The sequence below is a fragment of the Quercus robur genome, chromosome 5, assembly GCF_932294415.1.
Source record: "Quercus robur chromosome 5, dhQueRobu3.1, whole genome shotgun sequence".
Classification (NCBI taxonomy): domain Eukaryota; kingdom Viridiplantae; phylum Streptophyta; class Magnoliopsida; order Fagales; family Fagaceae; genus Quercus; species Quercus robur.
In genome coordinates this window covers 46,693,610-46,715,385 of record NC_065538.1, presented here as the reverse complement: position 1 = coordinate 46,715,385, position 21,776 = coordinate 46,693,610, and the positions used below count along the sequence as shown (strand labels likewise).

General features: G+C 35.4%; 1 protein-coding gene across 5 annotated transcripts in view; it reads right to left on the bottom strand.

Annotated features, from left to right (window-relative positions):
- The window catches only part of LOC126726123 (probable pre-mRNA-splicing factor ATP-dependent RNA helicase DEAH9), a 36,039-nt gene extending 17,177 nt beyond the window's left edge, over positions 1 to 18,862 (bottom strand). For 2 of the 5 annotated variants that reach the window (XM_050431241.1, XM_050431243.1), the window contains exons 1-6: positions 3,588 to 3,933; positions 3,425 to 3,499; positions 2,057 to 2,146; positions 1,755 to 1,834; positions 1,174 to 1,243; positions 969 to 1,054 (exon numbers count right to left, since the gene is read on the bottom strand). In XM_050431241.1, the coding sequence (XP_050287198.1) occupies positions 969 to 1,054; positions 1,174 to 1,243; positions 1,755 to 1,834; positions 2,057 to 2,146; positions 3,425 to 3,499; positions 3,588 to 3,839 (653 nt within the window). In that variant the 5' untranslated portion in view covers positions 3,840 to 3,933. Of the gene's footprint in view, positions 1 to 968; positions 1,055 to 1,173; positions 1,244 to 1,754; positions 1,835 to 2,056; positions 2,147 to 3,424; positions 3,500 to 3,587; positions 3,935 to 18,486 lie in introns of those variants that run through there. The other 3 variants (XM_050431242.1, XM_050431244.1, XM_050431245.1) reach the window with 3 other exon arrangements.
- Between the last annotated feature and the right edge of the window lie 2,914 nt (positions 18,863 to 21,776).

Sequence of the window (21,776 nt, the reverse complement as noted above, 5' to 3'; positions counted from 1 at the left end):
CACTCATAGAGTACTCTAGAGAGGGTCTTTCTTATGAGTTACAAGGGTAGAAGAGTAAAGGTTGAATCTTTGTAGCCAAGATCATTGAAGTGTCTCAAAGGCACGAATTTCTTCCTAATCACTCTAATTTCTTAAAATTTCTATAGTCTAGGGTTTTAGAAATTAGGGATTTTACAAGATTAGAAGCATTTAAGTCAATTGATTCATTTGATTGTGTAAAATATCATACTTTGATGGACTTTTGGATTTTAAGGTTAGATCATTGACTCTAGGGTATTAATTACTTAATTTTTTAAGGGGATTAATAAATAAATTGGCACTAAATATGATCTTAACATTAGAATTTAAAAATAAAAAATAAATAAAAAATAAAAAAATAAAAAAAACCTGCATATTTGGATTCTACTAAAACATAAAATGAGTGGAACCTGCCCTAGTTCGTAAAAATGAGTTGTAGAAAAAAAATTTTAATTGGAAAGGAAAATATGGAAAATTATAGAAAAGGATTAGTTTGAGAATATCTGAACTTGTGCCAATTAGAGAAGTTCTAAGCGTTGATGAGTTTACAAGTGATCTTGGATGTCATGTTTCATCCCTTCCTATGTAATACTTGGATATGCCTTTTGGAGCTCACTTCAAGGCAAGACAAACCTAGGATCCCATTATAGAGAGAAAACATAGTCAACTGGCTGGCTGGAAGAAATAGCACTCATCAAAAAGGAGGAGACTCACTCTTATCAAAAGTTCACTATCTAGCCCAACTTTTTTTTATCTCTATTCCCACTATCTGTAGGTGTGGCAAGAAGATTGAAAGAATATTCTAAGGGATTTTCTTTGGGGTGGATTGGACAAGAAATTAAAATTCCACCTAGTTAACTGGAATATTTGTTGTAAACCAGAACCATGGCAACAGAAACCAAAGCAAGCCAGTGCAGAATCTAACTTCACTCTAAGTCTTAGAAGAAAACCTGGCTTGGAAGAAAGCAGACATTGATTTTGCTTCAATTGTAGCAGAGGAAATAATCAGGCGCAGCTCAGGTCGACGGCGTTGAATCTGGAAGTAAGTAATAATAAAATGTACAAAAAGGTTATAAACTCAAGAAAAAAAATGTGGGGGGGGGGGGGGGGGGGGGGAATTTTACAGTTTTTAGTTTTCAAAATTTCTTGTGGTACCTTTTTTAGTAGACCAAGTAATATGTCAGTTGAAATGGACCTTTCATGAGCCTCATCAACCATTATGACACTGAAACAGTAGAGAAATTGAAGGGGAAAATATTACGGAAATAATATGATTATAAATAATACAACAACATTTATAACAACAGTTATTAAAAAGACAGACAATTATAGTTTTGCTGAACATAGTATACAACAACAACTAGCCTTAATCCCAAATTTATGGGGTCAGCTATGGATCCTCAATAGATTAGTTAGAATTGGTCACAAAAAGGAAAAAGTAAACTAATAAATTATTGTTACTTTCTGGACTAACAAGCAAGTGCAAGCGACAATCAATCAAATAATTTTTTTTCATCGCTAATTTTAGTAGTTGGTTTTTGCATGTAAAATCTTAATGCACATGTATGAGCGTTTGCAGACCAGCTAAAACTGACCAACATAAGTTAATCTTAAGAACCAAATTTTTTTTACAGAACCAATACATAAGGAACAAGGGAACATAAGTAGATTGAGTTTAAAGATGGGCTGAAAACATGAAGGAGAATAATAAAAATTTCTAGAAGTGTACTCAATACCTATACTTGGTCAAAAGAGGATCATCCATCATTTCCCTCAGTAACACCCCATCTGTTAGAAACTTGATCATGGTTGTATTCTGTGCTGCCAAACCATGGAAATTCTCAGCAGTCATGACAAGGAACTAAAAAACAACAAAAGCTGTTGCACAAATTCTAGTTTAAAACACCAGAAATTTTCTAAAAATCATATGATATGTGCAAGATACAGCATTCTGATGTAGATTATGCTCTTATCACAACAGAAGATTATCCTATAAAAGATTTAGTGAGAGCTTGAAAAGAAAGTAGAAAGGTCTCACTGTATTTGTAAGATCTTCAAATCGAATTGTGTAGCCAACTTCCTCTCCAAGCTTGATCCCCATCTCTTCAGCCACCCTTGCAGCAACTGACTATGAAGCAATATAGCAAATATTTATAAGCAAACACCCTCTCATATGGTAATACTGATGTTAAATGTTCAAACTAGAAAGTCCGAACTTAATTGCAAAGAATAAGCTTTCCTTGAATTTCTGCACATTTATGAAGATACGCTCTCCTTCTTGAGGACTTCTGTTGAGAATCATGCATTAGGCATCATGCATCCTATCCTATCCTATTTATCCTATCAAAGTTACCTTTTTATCTCCCACCAGATGAAGCAAAAAGATTAAAGGTTGCTATAGCACAATAGAAATAGTAGCATACCCATACTCCCTCCCCTGCTCAGCCAATGAACTAGTATGTCATGATGCACATACACACTATTCCAACTGCACTCCTTAATTAGGCATAACATTATCATGCATAAACAATATAGATAGTTTGACCAATAGATGCTACGATTTGATTATTGTCATGATGCAATGCAAGAAGGACCTCACTGAAAAGAAGTTTTTTTTTTTGAAGTTTCATTGATGAAGATCCTTTCTCATTTCTCATTTTGATTGTTTGGTGTAAATAATATAGGTTAAATTATTAAATACACCAATTCTGAAAAGTTTAAGCTCTTACCATAACTAACAATCTATCATGGTATAAAAGCATGTGATCCTTAGGGTCCGTTTGGATTGAAAGGAGAAAGATGAGGAGTGGAGGAGAGTAGAGTACAGTTGGCTAAAAATAGACTAATTTTGGGCCAAATCTACTCTACTCCCCCTCAATCCAAATGGACCATCAGTTCGAACCATGTCTCTACTATAATTCCCATATAAAAAGTTAAAAATGCCATATATTGGGACCCACTTATTAAGGTAGAGTTTGAGCCCCACATGTGAGTAAAGTGCCAAAATTTTGACTAAATGATTCAAAGGTAAAAACAATTTTAGTCCCTAAACTTTACCAAAAGTTCGTTGCTCAACCCTAAACTTTAAGAAGTTTATTTTTCGTCTCTAAACTATTAAAAATATTTTATTTCTGTACTTAAACATTTAAAAAATATCTTTTTTCATTCCTGTACTATTGAAAAAAATTCTTTACAAAGTTTAAGGATGAACAAAGAACTTAATTAAAGTTTAAAATTTAGAGACCAAAATAGTATTTTACCCATAATTTGAATTTACCATTTCCTAACAGACACTACTTCTAAAATTACACCATCATTCTTCAATAAAATCAAGTACTTTTCAGATAATTGAATAATCAATCTTATAAAACAGAAACAAAACCACAATAATCAACAAGTAAATAACCTGGACAGCCAAACGCCTAGGTTGAGTGCAAGCAATAACACGCCCACCATCAGCCCAACCTGCTTCTTTAAGGTACTGCCAATTTCTCACCAAAAAATAACCATCAACATATTGAATTCACTGTTACTATAAAAATAAGCAAAGGGAAAAAAAGAAAGTGAACCTGAGGAATCTGAGTGGTTTTGCCACTGCCAGTCTCGCCAACGATAATAGAAGTGGCGTGAGTTTCAACCAAATACAGAATCGCGGTGCGGTATTTATACACGGGAAGCCTCTGCCTCTGCTTTTCCATGCTTCCATAGCCGAATCCCGAAGAGGAAGAGGAAGAGGCAACGGTGGACAAGAACAGAACTCCACCTTCTTCGTCGTCGACCATGCGAGGCTTCTCGGTGCCGGGCTTCCAGAAATGCGACATTGTCGTTTTCTGTGTTTTTTGTGTTTTCTTGCTACTACGCCGTCGTTTCGGTTCTTGCTTGCTGCTCGCTGCTGCCTGCTGCTACTCTCTTTTTGAATTCTGCTCTGAGCGAGTTCGTTTGGAAAGGAAAAAGGGGCGAGGCCGGGTTATGGGCCCGGTTTGAATGGGAGCGGGTCTCAAAACAATAGCTGGCCCGGTTTTGTATCAATCAACCCCTGCATCAACGTTTTGGGCTGAAAAGTTTAGTCCAGGTGTAATTTTAGTTCTTGAAATGAAACAATAAGGGGCTGTTTAGGGCTGTTTGGCTTCACTTTTTGGATCAATTTCTATCACTCAATTTCCATCACTCATAACTCATCACTCATCACTCAATTTTTCACATCCGTTTACCATCATCACCCAATTTCCATCACTCAATATTTTTCACACTATTTGTGGGCCATACCTGTCAGCCGATGCAACTTTTTTTTTTTTTTTCTTTCTTTCAGTACCCAAACTCACCAAAGCTAAAAAAAAAAAAAAAAAACCAGAACTGAAGACCGAACAAGTGAAAAAAAAAAAAAAAAAAAGTCAAAAGGTGGTCAAAAGTTGCGGCTATGGGTCCCTCTATGTGTGTTTATTTACGGAAATGTCATTGAGTTATGAGTTATGGAAACTGAAAACAGTCAAAATATGTTTTCAGTTTCCATAACTCATAACTTAAAAATCGGAGAATTGAGTAATGGAAACAGAGTTATCGTTTGCCAAACAACCTTTTTGCTATGGGTCCCACCATTTTTGAGTTATGAGTTATGGAAACTAAGAATTGAGTTATCAAAATTTGCAATAACTGTTGAAATTATACGCTGAATTTTTTATTTTTTATTTTCCTTTTATTGTATCAAATAGAAGTTGAAATTTAAGTATTGAATTCATAAATATTGGTTGGGCTATTACATTCTGCGGCTTGGTATAACTTTAAGCAAAATTATATCATCTAATAATTTTTTAATAAATTAATCTTTCAGAATTATCATTGTTGGATTATATGTTCTTCATGTTCTTAATTTGCATGCTAAGTTTTGTGTCAATCGAATATTATTTATTATTTGATTTAAAAATCCATCTTTTAAACAGAATTTTAATTTTAAAAACTTAAAATTTAGACATTTGATCTATAACATAATTATTGATTTCAAATTATTTTGAAATATTTTAAGCATGTAAAGGATAAGGAAAAAAAAAATCTAATTTAACAATGAATTTATTAAAACTCGCACCCAATAAAAATATATATTTAGTAGAGTAACTTGAAAAGATATATATGTGTGTGTGTACACACTAGCCACATCACATGCATTTTGCGCATGCGATCAGGCTCTCTTTTGTTGGAACAATTAGAGAAAGCGAGATAAAGAGAAAGAGAAAGCAATATAATGAATTTTATTATAAACAAATGGTATGTTCATACCTTCCTAGTTGAGTTTTGAGTAATTGCCTTCTTTTGAAATTAGTGGGATTATGGGAACAAATGTGTAGGATTTTTTTTTTTTTTTTAGAATTCGAAGAAGAAAGAGAAAATGGTAATTAAAGATGGAGAGACATGTAGGATGAAGAACAAAGGGGAAAAAAGTTTGTATAATTGTAGTAGTGGATTTTTTTTTTTTTTTTTTTTGAGAGGAAATGATAGTAGACTTTATTCATAATCAAGGTATAGAATTGGGAAGAGAAAAAAGGGGCATTGCTCAATTCAAACAATAGCCTTCTCTTTCTCTTGTGCAACACTAACAAGAAACTAGAGTAGCTCTATTAAAAAGTCACAAAAAGGAACTAAATGAAAATAAATTAAATAAAGACTTCAAGCTGTAGTGCAATACGGTAGTGTACCACTCCATCCAAACAATTCCATAGATAAGTAATATAGCATGCCAAAGCGCATCAGTGAAGTGTTGTCCTCCATCCAAAGCAAAGCTAGACCTTCCCAAGCAAGCTTCAAACTTTTCAACATCACACAGACCAAGTTCTTTTTCTTTCTTTTTTCTTTTTTTCTTTTTTCTTTTTTCTTTTTTTTTCGAGAAATAAAATTCTTTGAACCTTCCTCCTTCACCAAACAGTGAAGGTCTCTAAAAGTTTAAGAATTTTCATCTTAGTTGGAATGGCTAAAGACCAACCTCAACTATGGAGCATTGAGCTGAGGCAACACACACTTCCACAACTCTCTTTTTTACAAGAGTTTGATCTTCACCATCAACACTATCATAATGTACAGATGATCTTTTATTAGAAATTTGTGAGTTTTCAGATGGTTGTGGAATAGCCGCTTCATTAGACCCGCGAAGATGCTTTTTCCACTTTCTCAGACTTTTTCTAACAAATAATTCCTCAAGAGATTGTTTATTTATTCCAGCCGAAAATTTTGGTCTTTGATCATTATCAACTACAATTACCTCACAATCTTCTGCCTCCATATTGTCGACATCTTTTTCCGTGAAATCCATCCCAGTACTTATCTTGTTATTGGTCAAAACCCGAACCCCATCATCATTCAAATTTAAAACTTCGTCCAGCTGCTTCTTTCCCGTATCACATTGTTGCACAACCTCACCCTTATTCTCTTGTATCCCGTTCAACTTCACAGATCCTTCTGGCGCTGTATCATTTTTTGAATTCAAATTGGGTTCCCCCACATTCGAATTGAGTATTGTGTTATCCACTGAAAATGCAGTTTCTCTGCTTGGTCCACAACTATCGCCCCTATTCTGCGAACGTTGGGAATCCATTAAGAGTTCAGCTGTAGAGGAATTCCCATTAGGTTCCAACAGACTCAGCTCCGATGCAAGGGAAGTAGGTTCCAAATAGTAGATAGTGTCATCCACATCTAGTTCAGGGGCTTGGTCATCAGGAATCAGTGCATGTGAGTGAGATTGATGGTTGTGTTGAGTATTGCCTTGACTTTGCTTTCTTGGAGCCACCACTCTCAACCAATGACCATATTGTAATTCATCCTCTTCCAAACAAGGCCAAAATGGGTAACTAAGCATAATTTTTCAACTATCTAGTTAGTAGTTTCAGTTTCCAAACTATATTATTTACTAGCATCTTGAGTCTTTGAAACTTGATTTTGGCCTATAAATCAAGTCTCAAAGACTCGATTTTCATGGCCTAATTATGTCTGATGTGGCATTTTTTCCACATGGCGACAACATGAAAATCAAGTGTCTAAGACTCGATTTATAACCCTTATAAAAACTAGAATACCAAAGAAGAACCCAGAGGAAAAAAAAAAACCCAAGCCGCACGCGACCCATCAGAGAAAAACTCATCAGAGAAGAATCCAGGCCGAACTCATTAGAGAAGAACATCAAAGAAGAACCTAGAGGAGAACCCAGGCCACTACGCGCGACCAGGCCTGGCGCGAGCCCAGGCCGCGCGTGACCCAGGCCGTCGTGGGAACCCAGGCCATGCGCTGGTGAGGTGAGCTCTCTCTCCCTTTGATCTGAGTCTCTAAGATTGGGATTGTTGTGTTTCTGGGATTTCTGAAATTTGTTTTTGGGTATTTCGGCTGGTACATGAGACTTCAAATTTCTTTTAAAATTTTTTGTTTATAAATCGAGCCTTAAAGGCTCGATTTCCAAGTGGTCACCACGTGGGAAAAATGTCACATCAGACCATAAAAATCGAGTCTTTAAGACTCGATTTATAGGCCAAAATCGAGTTTCAAAGACTCAAAATGCTAGTAAATAATATAGTTTGGAAACTGAAATTACTAACTAGATAGTTGAAAAATTATGCTTAGTTACCCATTTTGGCCTCCAAACAAAGTCGACCCACTTGTCTTTGGGGGCACTCACGATCATTGTGACCGAGAATACCACACCTATAACAGAATATTGGAAGCCTCTCATATTGGAAATAAATCCATCCAGCCTCCAATCCTTCGATCCACATTATCTTTCCATGCATTAGTGGTTTTGTTATATCCATATTCACACGAATGCGAAGGAAAGGTCCCATGCCAAACCATTTCGAGGAACGTCCACTGTTACCAGTTCACCAATTTCCTTTGCTATTCTACCTCCCACTTCTTTATTCATGCTCCTTATTGGAACATTAAAAGCACGGATCTAGAATGAAGCATGCTTGAACTTTACATCACAAGGACTTATATCCCCATGGAAACGCTTCAGTAAAATGAGGTGTTTATCAAAAGACCATGGACTCTTGGCAATAATTTCTTCCAAATTGCTTTCCTTCTCAAAGATGGCTAGATATAAGTTATTTCCAACATCATTAATAGAAACCCCATGTGAGCAGCGCCAAAGTTGACGTAATGTAGCTATGAATGCTTCTTTATTGTAATCTTTGTTGATCTGGAGTTTCACTAATAGACTGAATTGGGCTCGCTTTTGAGAGTAAGTAACCTCCTTTTAGATTTAATTAGCATCTCGCCCCCTTCCTTTACCGACAACCTAAATCGCTTACACATTTCCTTCATTTCAAATTCCATGGGAGAAAAACAGGGTGTAAGCCAAAAGGTATTCAAAGGGTATCTTTACTATTGAGATTAGGGAATGACAAGAAAAGAAAGGAAGAATAAGAATGGAAAAATCCTCTACCTGTCTAAACTGGAGAGGTTTCAAGCTTGTAGATGGACACAAGTTTAGGACTTCTACTTTCTCTAGGCTTCAGACTTCAGAGGAGCCCAGGGAAGACAATAACTTTTTTACTAAACCAATAATTGTAGTAGTGGATTTGGAGATGGAGTTTTGAGTTTTGAATTTAGATGACTGTTTTCCTAAATGTCTAACGTGAGTGAGAAAGTTTATCAAAAATAAAAAATAAAATAACATGAGAGATAGTGAGAGAAAAAGGAAAATTTGTTTTTTCTTTTATTTATTTAACTAAAATTTAGGAGTTTAAAAAAATAAAACAATTTCTTGTGAGAGAGAGTGAGAGGGAAAAAGGAGGCAATTAGGAAAAAAAAAATTATTTTTAATTTTGCTAAAATTTAGGAGTTTCTAAATTAGTAATTTTACATGTGTAACTATACTATTTAAACCTCCTAAGTAGATGAATTTGATAATACTTTAAGCATTAAAATATAGGAGTCCAAACAGAGAAAACCCCTTAAATAATAGTACAAATACTAGGCAACGGGCTAATGACATAGAAGGCATACAAGGTGTACTTGATGGCCATTTGGTGCATCTTTTACACTATTTTACTTCATTTATATGCATAATTAATAAACTTTTGGCATATTCACACCCAACCTCTCTATGATTTGAGGTAGTAGTATTATGTCTTTCTATTATTTGGAATGTATCTCACTTGACTCACTCGATGTTTGCTTCATTGCACAACGATAATCAACCTCATAGTATTTTGTTGAAGAAGTGTTTAAAACTAATATATATATATATATATATATATATATATATATATATATATATATATATAATATAAAATAAATAAATAAAAAGGGTAGAGACTCAGGAAATGGCCCAGACCCACTTAGAATAGTGGTTCCCAGTATTTTAAGTATTTCAAGCCCAACACAATTAATTTGTAAGAGAGTGGGATTTTCGTGTCAATTGCAATGCCAAGTAAGATCCAAGCTTGATTTTTAAAAGAATAAGGCTTTTAATATGAACAGATGAAGCACAAATTCGGTATAAACACTTCCTTGGTCTCATTCGAGGATTGATTGTTCATAAACAGTCAAAGCTTATTTCTCTATAATTTTACATTTAATTCTTACTTTTCAAGTTTCTACTTCCCAAAAAAGTCCCACTTTCTAGAGGGGTTCCTTTCCTTATATAGTCTTTTCTATTGCATCTCAGTCCTCCACATGTACATCTCAGGCGAATAATTTGGATGCTTGTCCCATCAGGACCCTTCTGGAGGTGGTAGAGAGTGATGTGAGCTGTGGAATCACTATTCAAGTGTCTTTTTCTCATAAATATAGCCAGCTCAGTAGGTGCAGAGTATTGAATGTGGAGGTGATGATTACTTTCTATTAGGGGTGGCAAAGTAAGTCTAAACCCATTTGCCCACCCAAACCCAACCACTCTAATTGAACCCAAACCTACCAAATTATTAGTTGGGTTAAATAGGCATCAACCCAATTAGACCCAGTGATTATTGGGTTTTAACTAAAACCCATTGAAGCCCATTTAACCCAAAAACAATATACCCAAATTCAACCTAGCCCTTCACATAAAATAAAAAAATAAAAAAATCCAACCCTCAAACGTTTCAGTGTTTCACGAGGGTTTTCATTTTCCGTCATTTTCTCGGCCTCCAATCACGTTTTAGTCGAAAACCCAACAACTTCAGCAACTTCAAAGCTTCGGAGATTCCTCAAATCTTTGTCATTTCTCTCAAATCTTCATCTCCTCAAAAAGCCCACTTGGTAATTTTCAAATTTCAATCTTTTTTCTTTCTTTCTATCACCACTTTGCATTGTTTGGTCTCTGAGAAAGTTTAATCTCCATCAAATCCAATAAAACAAGAAAAAAGAAACCAAACCAAACCATAAATCAACCCAAGAAATAAACCCATAAACACAGTAACCAATCCATCTCCAGCAAACCCTTAAATTTCACATGATCAAATTCCTATTCCTTAATTTCCTCATCAACCTCAATCTTAGATGTGCAAAATCAAATGGCAACACAAGGCCACTGATCCCACTCCCAAATCAAATCAAACACTCGCTCCTCTCGTTCTCTATAAACCACATGAACTCAAACCCAATCTCCCAAAACCCCACGCTCACTGGCACCACCACAACCACCATAAACCTCCTTCACCACCGCTTCCTCCTCCTTTGAACCCTTAATCTCCATGGTGCATCTATGCCTTCTTCGAGCTCTGATCCTAGAAAAAAACCTCGACCTAAAGCATTTTAGTGAGCCCAGGGTTGTTTCAAATCCGGTCACAAGGGTCAAGATCATGAACCCTGTTGCATCCGATGATTGCCGTAGCAACAAGGGTCTAGCCATTTGATCTGAACCTACCTCCTCTGATGGATGAAGATTTCGGCATCAGTGATGATCTTCAAGCCAAAGCCGAACCACTCGAAGAGAATTTGAAGCCAAAGTTGAACCACCTGATCATCGCCAGCCGCATCTCAGCCTCTCTCTCTCTCTCTCTCTCTCTCTCTCTCTCTCTCTCTCTCTCTCTCTCTCTCTCTCTCTCTCTCTCAAGTCTTAACCCAGATACAAATATTTGATTTTAAGATTTAAAAAATTAATTTAATTAAATTTTTAAAAATTATAAATTCATAATTTTATTTTTTATTTTTTGACATGGCTTTTTTTAAAAATTAAAATGTTGATGTGTCATTTAAAAAATGCAAACTAAAATATTTTGGTACTTTGGTCATTTTCAATTTAGGGGTATTTTGGTAATTTTGATAATTGGGTAATTGGGTAGATTGGGGTTTACCCATTATAATTGGGTTGCGTTAGATTTGGGTTAGAAGCAATTAGTTAAATGGGTTTTAATGGGTGAATGAGTTTTATATACCCATCCCAATTATGTCCACCCCAAACCCACCCATTTGACACCCTTACTTTCTATAAATATCTCATCTCTTCTTCATTTGCACATCTCTGATGTCTTTCATGGTGTCTTGCTTGTGGGTGTAAACAGACAGCTAAGGCACCTCGAGGTGCTATCTTTCCTCGAGCTCCTGGACAATGGGTCCACCCGTATTCCGTCCTTAGACCTCTGCTTGCATATTTAGCCCGAACTAGCGTCAGCTTCATGTTCGACTTCCTCGGACTTCGTTTACGTGTCGAGCTTTGATTGGTGCTTGAACGGGCCTTTGCCTTTCCCCGAACTGGACCTATGAGCTATATTTTTTGTTTGGGTCCCTCCCTCCCATAAAAAGAATAAAGAAGGCTCAATGTAGAAGAAAAAAACATGTGGGTACCTAATGAATTCAATAGTTGGTTAAATTTGTAATCATTTTCTCATTTAATCATAACAAAGTAATTAGATTGCATTTTTAAGTGACATGGTATTTTTTAAAGTGAAATAGCAACATTTATACATCATATAACACACACGACCTGCTTCAATAGTGGAAGACCAAGACCAAACTAGTTTCTAACGGGTCTTCCCTGTTAATGTGTAATAGGTTGTGGGCTTTAGGCCCACCTTGTTTACTTGTACTATACACATACTTGTACTACACATTCTGCCTCTTATATAAAGGTACTCTTGTATATTTTATTACTTGTGAAATACAATACTATTCATTCAGTATTTCTAAAATGGTATCAAAGCCACTACTTTAACTTTCTTGTGTCTTGCAATCTTGTTTTTGTTGGTATTTTCCCCTGCCTCGACTTCTTCAGTTAGTAAACCTTTTTGGTTTCCTCTCCTGATTGCTCCACTACCGTCAGAGGTACTTAAGGTTGAATCTCCACCACCAGAAGCTCAATCTCCACCACCAAGATCATTGCCTCCGTTGATCTTTCACATCAGACCTCCAATTAAGACATAAGACATATCTTTGTGTAGATTTTCAACCCCTCTACACAACGCCGCCAGAATCATCATCATCTGACCATTCACGCGCCACCACATGCCGGTCAAAATTTCGTCAAATTCTTCCACGCGCCATCAGTTTTGCTTCGATCTTGTCGCCGCCCCCACTATTGGAATCGTCTTTCTCCGATCTACATCGTCGAAAAAGAATTGGCCTCATCGAACGGCTCAGGCGCTCTCATGCGCCGCTTGAATATTCTATAACATCATCTACGCGCCTTACGTGCTACAAGCGCTGCCTTGCTGCTTGCTGACGTCATCTGTGATGTCACTCTACCACGTCACCTTGCCACATTAGTCCTAACTGCGTCATTCGCCACATCATCACCCAATCAGCTGCTGACGTCATAGCCATTGACTCGTTGACTTGTGCCGTTGACTGTGGACTGTTGACTTTGACACTAGTTGTTGACTTTGACTTTGACCATTGACTTTTTAGAGTTAACTTTTTGCAATCCAAGTGCTCATTATCTAGTTTTTCGCGTAGAGTCCATTTTTGCATATTTTGCTTCTAAATGAAGAATAAGGATAAGTCTTCGTTTTATTACAACAATCATTGCCGATAATCCAACAAACGTTTTTGCAATTTTTGCAAATGTCTTGGCCATAATATTGAGACTTGCTATCATTACAACAAATTAGTTGCTGTTATTGTTGCTAACATTGAGAGTATCCAGCCAATGGCTCTCATCTCTGCACAGTCCAAGTCTTCTGGATCCACTATCACCATTTCCACAGTCAACCTTCAAAACATCATTGTTAATACCATTTGTATGGTTGGTAATGCATCTTATTCCTCTTCTCTCTCAGTTCTATCTAGTATGTCTCCTTCCTCTTGGCTTATGGATTCTACTTGATGCAATTACATGACACCTCACTCATCCTTATTTTCTCAACTTGAACCTATATCACTCCCTCTTAATATTCGCATGGCTAATGGTTCCACAATGTTTGGTCATAATATAGGTTCCATCTTGACCTCCAACCTCTCGGTTCCTGGAGTCTTTAATGTTCCTAACCTTTCTTACAATTTATTTTTTATGGGACAATTAACTGAGTTGGGTTATCACATTACCTTCAATTATTCTAGGTGTATTATGCAAGATTCGAGGACAAGACAAGAGCTTGGGACCGATCCCAGAGTTGGGCATATGTTTCCCATGAACAACCTTCATCTTCCACCTATTGCTCTAGTTTTCGTTGCTATTGTTGTTGCAGCTGTTGTAGTTTCTTCTATTCCTTCCCTTGCACTTTGACATGCTCGACTTGGTCACGCATCTTCCTCTTGGGTACAACACTTGGCTTCTAGAGGTTTGTTAGGTTCAATATCTACAGAAAATTTTGATTGTGTTTCGTATCAATTAGGAAATAACCAGTTTTGCCTTTCAATACTAATGAATCAATGTCTACTGATATCTTTAACCTAATTCATTCTGATATTTTGGGGTCTTCCTTTGTCTCTGGTATTGGTGGATCTCATTATTTTGTTGTCTTTATTGATGATTATTCCCTCTATAGCTAGATTTTTCATATGAAACATCGTTCTCCATTATTGCAAGTATATTCTAATTTTGCAAAAATGGTTGAAACTCAATTTTCCGAACGAATCAAAATTTTTCAATATGATAATGCTCTTGAATACACTCAATATGCTTTCCAAGCTATTTTGCATTCCTATGGCACTATTCATCAACTAACTTGTCCAGGTACCTTTCAGAAAAAGGTAGAGCCGAACGAAAACTTTTTCATATTCTTGACACTGTTCGTGCTCTCCTTATCTCTGCCAAAGTTCTTGCTCCTTTTTAGGGCAAAACTGCTCTTCATGCTGTTCATACTATTAATCGTATTCCTAGTCTTGTCATCCAAAATCAAACTCCATATGAGCGCCTTTTGGGTCACCTCCAGACTATCACCACCTTCACTCCTTTGGTTCTACCTATTTTGTTCTTCTTCAACCGTATGAGCATAACAAACTTAAGCCTTGGTCTAGACTTTGTTGTTTTCTTAACTATGGCGAAACTAAAAAGGGGTATCGGTGTTATGATTCTATCTCTCATTGTCTTTGTATCTCCTGCAATGGTGTCTTTTAGGAACATCGCTCCTTTGTCGAGTTTTCTCACTTTCGTGCCTCAATATCTACCTCCTCTGTCTTAGATCTTTTTTTCAGATGAGCCATATATTCCTTCTATAGTTACTCCTGATCCTCCTATAGACTTCTTTATCTAACCACCAGATATTTTTTATGCCTCTTCTAGATCACCCTCTAATGAACAAGTGGAAGATGAACAGGTCAAAGATGAGCCACCCAACCCTGAGCTTGGATCCCCTACTCCTGCTCCGCCTGAAGATCTTGCATAAGACATTTCACCTTGTCACTCAACTCAGGTAAGGTCCATTCCTGCATATTTACTTGACTATTATTGTTATACTGCCCTTGCTACATTGCACGAGCCTCACACCTATCGTAAGGCCTCCACTGATCCTTTATGGTAAATTGCAATGAAAGAGGAACTTGATGTATTATCTAAAAACCATACTTGGGATTCATTCAGTATTTCTAACATTCCCCATATCAAAACCTATTGGAAAGAAATGCTTAAATTAAAGAGAGAGAGGGAGAGAGAGACCCCAAAAGCACACACGCATATAGCTTTCAACTTTGATAAGTCATTAAAATTTTATTTTGGCAATTATTATTCATAAGATAATCCACTATGCCTTTGTTTCCATAATGCCAAATGTGATATACTTAAAAAGATAAGTTTAGTGGGAGAATTAAGTCCAACCAGAGATGATAGTGAAATTTTTTATGTAATTAAGCACAAATTTTTTTGTAGTATATATTCATTTCGTCTACAACAACAACAACAATCAAAGGTTTGATCCTCCTATTATTTTCTTATTTCAAAATAGCAGCACCATTTACAAATGCGTGAAGCTTGGGTAGATGTGAAACAAAGCAATCAAATCCTACATTTGGTTGCAGAGGAAAGTAGATAAAAATTAATGAAAAAAAAATTAAGTGAGATAAATAAAATTCAAATGTAATAAAAGAAGATTTTAGATCTAACAACTGTTTATTTTAGTGGCTTTTTTTTGATAAAGAAAAATGAGCTACATAAAAAAAAAAAAAAAAAAAAAAAAAAAAAAAAAAAAAGAAGAAGAAGAAGAAAGAAAACTGAGCTACATATCCAGGAGTCACAGGCAGATTTTAGCTTCAAATTTTCTACCTTGTGATGACACTAGGTAGCCCATTTAGTCTCAGCCAATAGCCACCACTCGCACACAAGGAACACCAAACCAATTTTTGTGAATTAATTAAACAAGCACATAATGCAAGCAGAGCAAATACACAACACAAATGGAAAAACTTCCAACCTTTTATTACTTTATCTCAAAGTACAAAGGAACGCCAAGGCTTTACGTCATACAAAATCTGCCTTAGTTTAAAATCCAACCACCTAGACTATAACCCACACAAAGATACTATGATCCTACAGAAAGTAACCTTGTTTTTCTTTGCCCAACACTTACACAAATTTTTCCCATAAACACTTATTGCTGACATCCCCAACAGAATAGGTTTTTAAATTGCATGAAAAAATTGGCGTGAGCAATTACTTAGCCAAGTAACTGTTTCTATGTTTACTGCCATAACATGGGTAATTGCCCCCTTGGATACATTGTTTAAAAATCCAGCACATGCACAAAATTAGCCCCAGCCACAATTACTTGGTAATTGTCACCCCATGCCAATGCAGCGCCACCTCCCAAACCTGGCTAGCATGCTCCAACAACAACAACATCAACACCAACACCAATGCAACCCAACAATGCATCACCACCCATATATATGCAACCACTTGGCCGTGTGAGCCACAACCCATAACAACATTAGAGGCAAGGAGACTAACAACAATTAACGGAAGGACTAATAATGCTCAACTCCACCAAACACATGTACATATTCTTAAAGACATCTCACTATTGTACAACGCACTACAAAAAACGCAAGCTATAGTCGTGTTTTTTTTAGCCACATTTACAAAAACGTGGCTATAGACTTAACCTATAGCTGTGTTCTTAAAAAGCGACTATAGGTTAGGTCTATAGCTGCGTTTATAAGTGGTTTTAGTCACGATTTTTTGGATAGGGCCTATTGCCACGTTCAAAAAACGAGGCTATAGCTAACCTATAGTTGGGTTTTTAAAATGCGGCTATAGGTTAAGTCTAGAGCCGTGTTCATAAACGTGGCTATAGGTCCAGCAAAATATTATTTTTTTAAATGAGGACCTATAGCCACGTTTAAATGCGGCTATAGCTAACCTATAGCTGCATTTTTAAATGAGGCTATAGGTTAAGTCTATAGCTGCATTTATAAACGTGGTTATAGATCTAGGCAAATAATTTATTTATTTATTTATTTTTAAGAAGGACCTATTGTCGCATTTAAAAAACACAGCTATAGCTAACCTATAGTTGCGTTTTTAAAACGAGGCTATAGGTTAAGTCTATAGCCATGTTTTTAAATTGAGGCTATAGATTAGCTATAGCCGCATTTTTAAAATGCAGTTATAGGTTCTTCTTAAAAAATAAAAAATAAATAAAAAGACCTATAGCCGCATTTGAAAAACGCAGCTATAGGCTAAGTTTATAAATTATAAAATATTACTATTTATAAAATATTTATGTACAATTACACTAGTTTAGTGATAAGACACGCATGTGACAATATTTTCCCTAGGTTCGAACCCACTAAAAACATCTTAATTTTTAATCACCGCATTAGATATTAAATATTAATTTGTTCAAATTATATCAAGAAAGTTCCAGGTGTCCTAGCGGCAAGGACACACGTATTCCCACCAGTCGGCCCAAGTTCGACCCATAGTAAGAGCTTTTTTATTTTTTCTCTTCTTATTAGCAAAACTACTTCATTTTGGGTTTGCTTTATAACCCTACTAACCCTATTTTTTAGCATTTGTCTCTCTCTTCAACAGCAGCCATTCTCCCATTTCCCTCTCCAGTCATTCTCTTCCTCCCCATCTCTCTCTTTCTATCTAACTCTTATCCAAAATCCTAGTCCCCTAGTGTGAATCTAGAATCTTCTTCTTTTTCTTCGTTTTTGTGTTGGCTATTGGTTTGGCCTACCCGATTCGATTTTGATTGGGTAAGGTTTTCAAGTCCGATGGCCCCGAGTCGGAGAAAAGGCTTGAGTAAAGCAGCAGCGGTGGCAGCTCGCTGGCAATGGAAGGTCGGCGATCTTGTGCTTGCTAAAGTCAAGGGCTTCCCTGCTTGGCCTGCCAAGGTATAAAGTTATGATCTTTATTGTTATATTTTGGTTTTTCTTCGTTTTTAGGTGGTTTCTCTGTTGAATGGATTTGCTTTAGTTAGGGTTTCGAATAGCATGGTTTTGATGTGATTTTTTTTTTTTAAATTTTTGATGGTGGAGAAGATGGATCGATACTAGAGGGTGAAAAAGCCGAAAGCAGATACTCCGATTGATGAGAATGAGATTGGGTATCTGTATTTACACTCAGATTTTGTGTTTTTCACTGTTTTTGATTCTTGTTGGCTTGGATATTTCCAAGACCTGTATTTGCAATTGTTGGTCCTTAAGTGGCTATTTAGATTTTGGATTTTCAAGTAGATAATTTTAACCATGTGGGGGCAGAGAAGAGAAATTTGGTATTTAAGATAGATGAAGGAAAAGGCTGATAAATACATATAGGTAAATAATAGGAGGGGGGGGGGGGCTGGTGAAATTTGAACCCCAGTTCCTGGACCATTGGAAGGTAAAGGCTGATAAATGAACATACAATTGCAAAAAGTTATTTAATTAGATACAAAAGGTGGATTGTTCCAATAGTTTCTTTTTGGGTCCATACCTGGTTAGGTGTTACAACTTGACCCTGAATTTTCCTTATTATTGATAGGGTGATTTTACTTCAACACCTAGGAACCATACTCAACTAAGGATGATAGATTAGTTTGGTCACTTATGTAACATTTCTCTCCTGTCTTTTCATTATTGTACAATTGACCTAATAGGAAGTTTCATTTTTTTACAAATGAAAATAAGCAAAGGGAAAAAAAGAAAGTGAACCTGAGGAATCTGAGTGGTTTTGCCACTGCCAGTCTCGCCAACGATAATAGAAGTGGCGTGAGTTTCAACCAAATACAGAATCGCGGTGCGGTATTTATACACGGGAAGCCTCTGCCTCTGCTTTTCCATGCTTCCATAGCCGAATCCCGAAGAAGATGAGGAAGAGGCAACGGTGGACAAGAACAGAACTCCACCTTCTTCGTCGTCGACCATGCGAGGCTTCTCGGTGCCGGGCTTCCAGAAATGCGACATTGTCGTTTTCTGTGTTTTTTGTGTTTTCTTGCTACTACGCCGTCGTTTCGGTTCTTGCTTGCTGCTTGCTGCTTGCTGCTTGCTGCTGCTGCTGCTACTCTCTTTTTGAATTCTGCTCTGAGCGAGTTCGTTTGGAAAGGAAAAAAGGGGCGAGGGCGGGGTTATGGGCCCGGTTTGAATTGGAGCGGGTCTCAATACAATAGCTGGCCCGGTTTTATATCAATCAACCCCTGCATCAAAGTTTTGGGCTGAAAAGTTAGTCCAGGTGTAATTTTAGTTCTTGAAATGAGACAATAAATGTTGAAATTATACGCTGATTTTTTATTTTTTATTTCCTTTTATTGTATCAAATAGAAGCTGAAATTTAAGTATTGAATTCATAAATATTGATTGGGTTGCTACACTCGTGACTTTGTATAACTCTTATGTAAAATTACACCATCTAATAATTTTTTAATAGTAGGTTCCAGTTATCTCTACTAGTAAAGTCTCTGATGGTTGAATAAGAGATCTGGGGTTCAATCCCCGCCTACACCAAAAATCGAATGGTATTTTGATCTGATGATAAAGAACTATCATCAGAAGCGAAAGTCACTGTTCACGGACTGTTCACGGAACCCACAACCACTTTATTCAGAAACAAATATTAAAAATGAGTCTCACGGTACTATTTATACATTTAAAAATTATTTTGCTACAGTGTATTCAGTTTTCAGTTTTTAATAAAATAAATTGTATCCAAACGGACCCTATATGTTTTTTTTTTTTTTTTTGTCTTAACTCTTAACATGCATGCCAAGATTTTGTGTCAGTCTAATATTATTATGTTCGATCAAAATATCCACCTTTTATACGCAATTTTAAGTATAAAAACTTGAATTTAAACTTTTTATCTATAACATAATTATTGATTTTAGATCATCTTAAAATTTTTTAAACATGTAAAGTATAAGAAAAAAAAATCTAATCCAACGGTAAATTTATTAAAACTCACACCCAATAAAATAAATATATTTCGTAGTATAACTTGAACTCGATCTCATATATATACACACACACACACACACACACACTAGTCTCATCACACGCACTTCGCACATGTGATGAGGCTTTTTTTTCTTATAGAGCAATTAGAGGAAAATATATAAAGAGAAAGCAATATAATGAAATTTATTAAAAACAAATGATTTCCTAATTGAGTTTTGAGTGATTGCCTTCCTTTGAAATTAGTGGGAATATGGGAATAGATGTACATGATTAGATTTGTTTTTTAGAATTCAAAGAAGGAAGAGAAGATGATAAAGATAGAGAGACATGTAGAATAAAGAACAAAGAAAAAAAAAAGTACGTGTAATTATAGTAGTGGGTTTGGAGACAGAGTTTTGAGTTTTAAATTTGAATAACTATTTTAGTGTTTAATGCTACAACAAAAGTGGACTATGGTGAAGAAACTTTTCGTCACAATTATTTCATCACTAAAGACATATCCATCACTGAATGTCCTGGTGACGAAAAGTTTCATCACCAATAGGTCTAAAAATTTTTAATAAAAAAAATGATAGGTGACAAAATATTTTCGTCACTAAACATTATATTCAGAGATGAAATAAATTCATCACCAATGATTTTTTATTTGTAATTTTTTTTTTACCATATAAGGAGATGAAATATTTCGTCACTGAGTGTATTTTTTTTTTTTTAATTTTCAATTTCAATAGATTAGGTAACGAATTATTTCGTCACCAATTTCTGCTTATAGTCAGATATTGGTGACAAAAATTTTTGTCACCATTTTTTTATATTTTTTATTAATGTTCTTTACATTTACTTGTCATTACATTAACCTATTCATTTCCAACCACATCCATAAACAAATCATTCATTCATTTCCAACCACATCCAAAAACAAATCATCCATACAATCTAAAAAGGAATTAAAGTGTCATTATACTATTAAAACATAAAAGTAAGTTATATATTAACTTAAACCACCACGAGCGCAAAACTTCAAGTGTTGGCATGGAATTAGCTTTGTTAGTTAAATATTAACTTAAACCACCTTATACACAAAAGCACTTTATATATATCATAAACTTCAATAATCAAACAAATATATACAAAGGAATCAACACTTTTAAGTTACCATATTAACTTAAACCACCTTATAACAACGTGCAAACTACTCACTTGCTCCAACTCAACAATCCACCATAACATCAACCATATCATTTTCATTATACAATTTTAGAAGTATTTAAGTTAAAGTTCACACTATACTCAAGCCAAGTGTACTAACTCACCTGTTGGTCCACTTGCCCTTCTTTTAGTGTTCTTGTGCACTACTTTCCTCCTAGTACACCATTGTTAATAATTAAAAAAAAAAAAAATGAAGAGAAGCATTCAAAGTGTTATTTGAACAAAAACAAACCATTTTGGATAGTTTAATTAAATATTAATCAATTGAGACACAAAACAAAGAAAATTTGAAAATGGAAGAGCAAAAGACAAAGAACAAAAATAAACATAAAAGGCCAAAACCAAGCATACAATCTTTCATTAGAATCACATACATTTATCGAAAAATTGAAAGTTTATTTTTTGAAAGCAAAATAAGTCAATGACTATGTTAAAGCTGTACCTCTAGTCCTCATTCACATGTTATATAATTTTTATTCATAAAAAAGAAAAAAGCATATATAGGATGATATTCTACAAATGACATAACTAGTTCAATTCTAAATCTAATACAAGTTGAGCAAAAATTGTAAGACCATTAAATTGAACAATTTTCTTGTTTTTATAATTATCAATTACTACACCAAATTTGAAGGGAAACAAAAGGTTTGGTCTCAAAAGTCTTAAACATAGCCATGCCATACATAATTTACAAACTAGTACCTTCTTCACAATGTCATACTTAAAAAACAAATTAAATTAAATGATAATAATTTTCTGCAATAAACAAAACATCATCACCATTTGAGGACTAAGGACCTAGGGTGTGTTTGAGAGAGAGAGAGAGAGATTACCAATTGGAG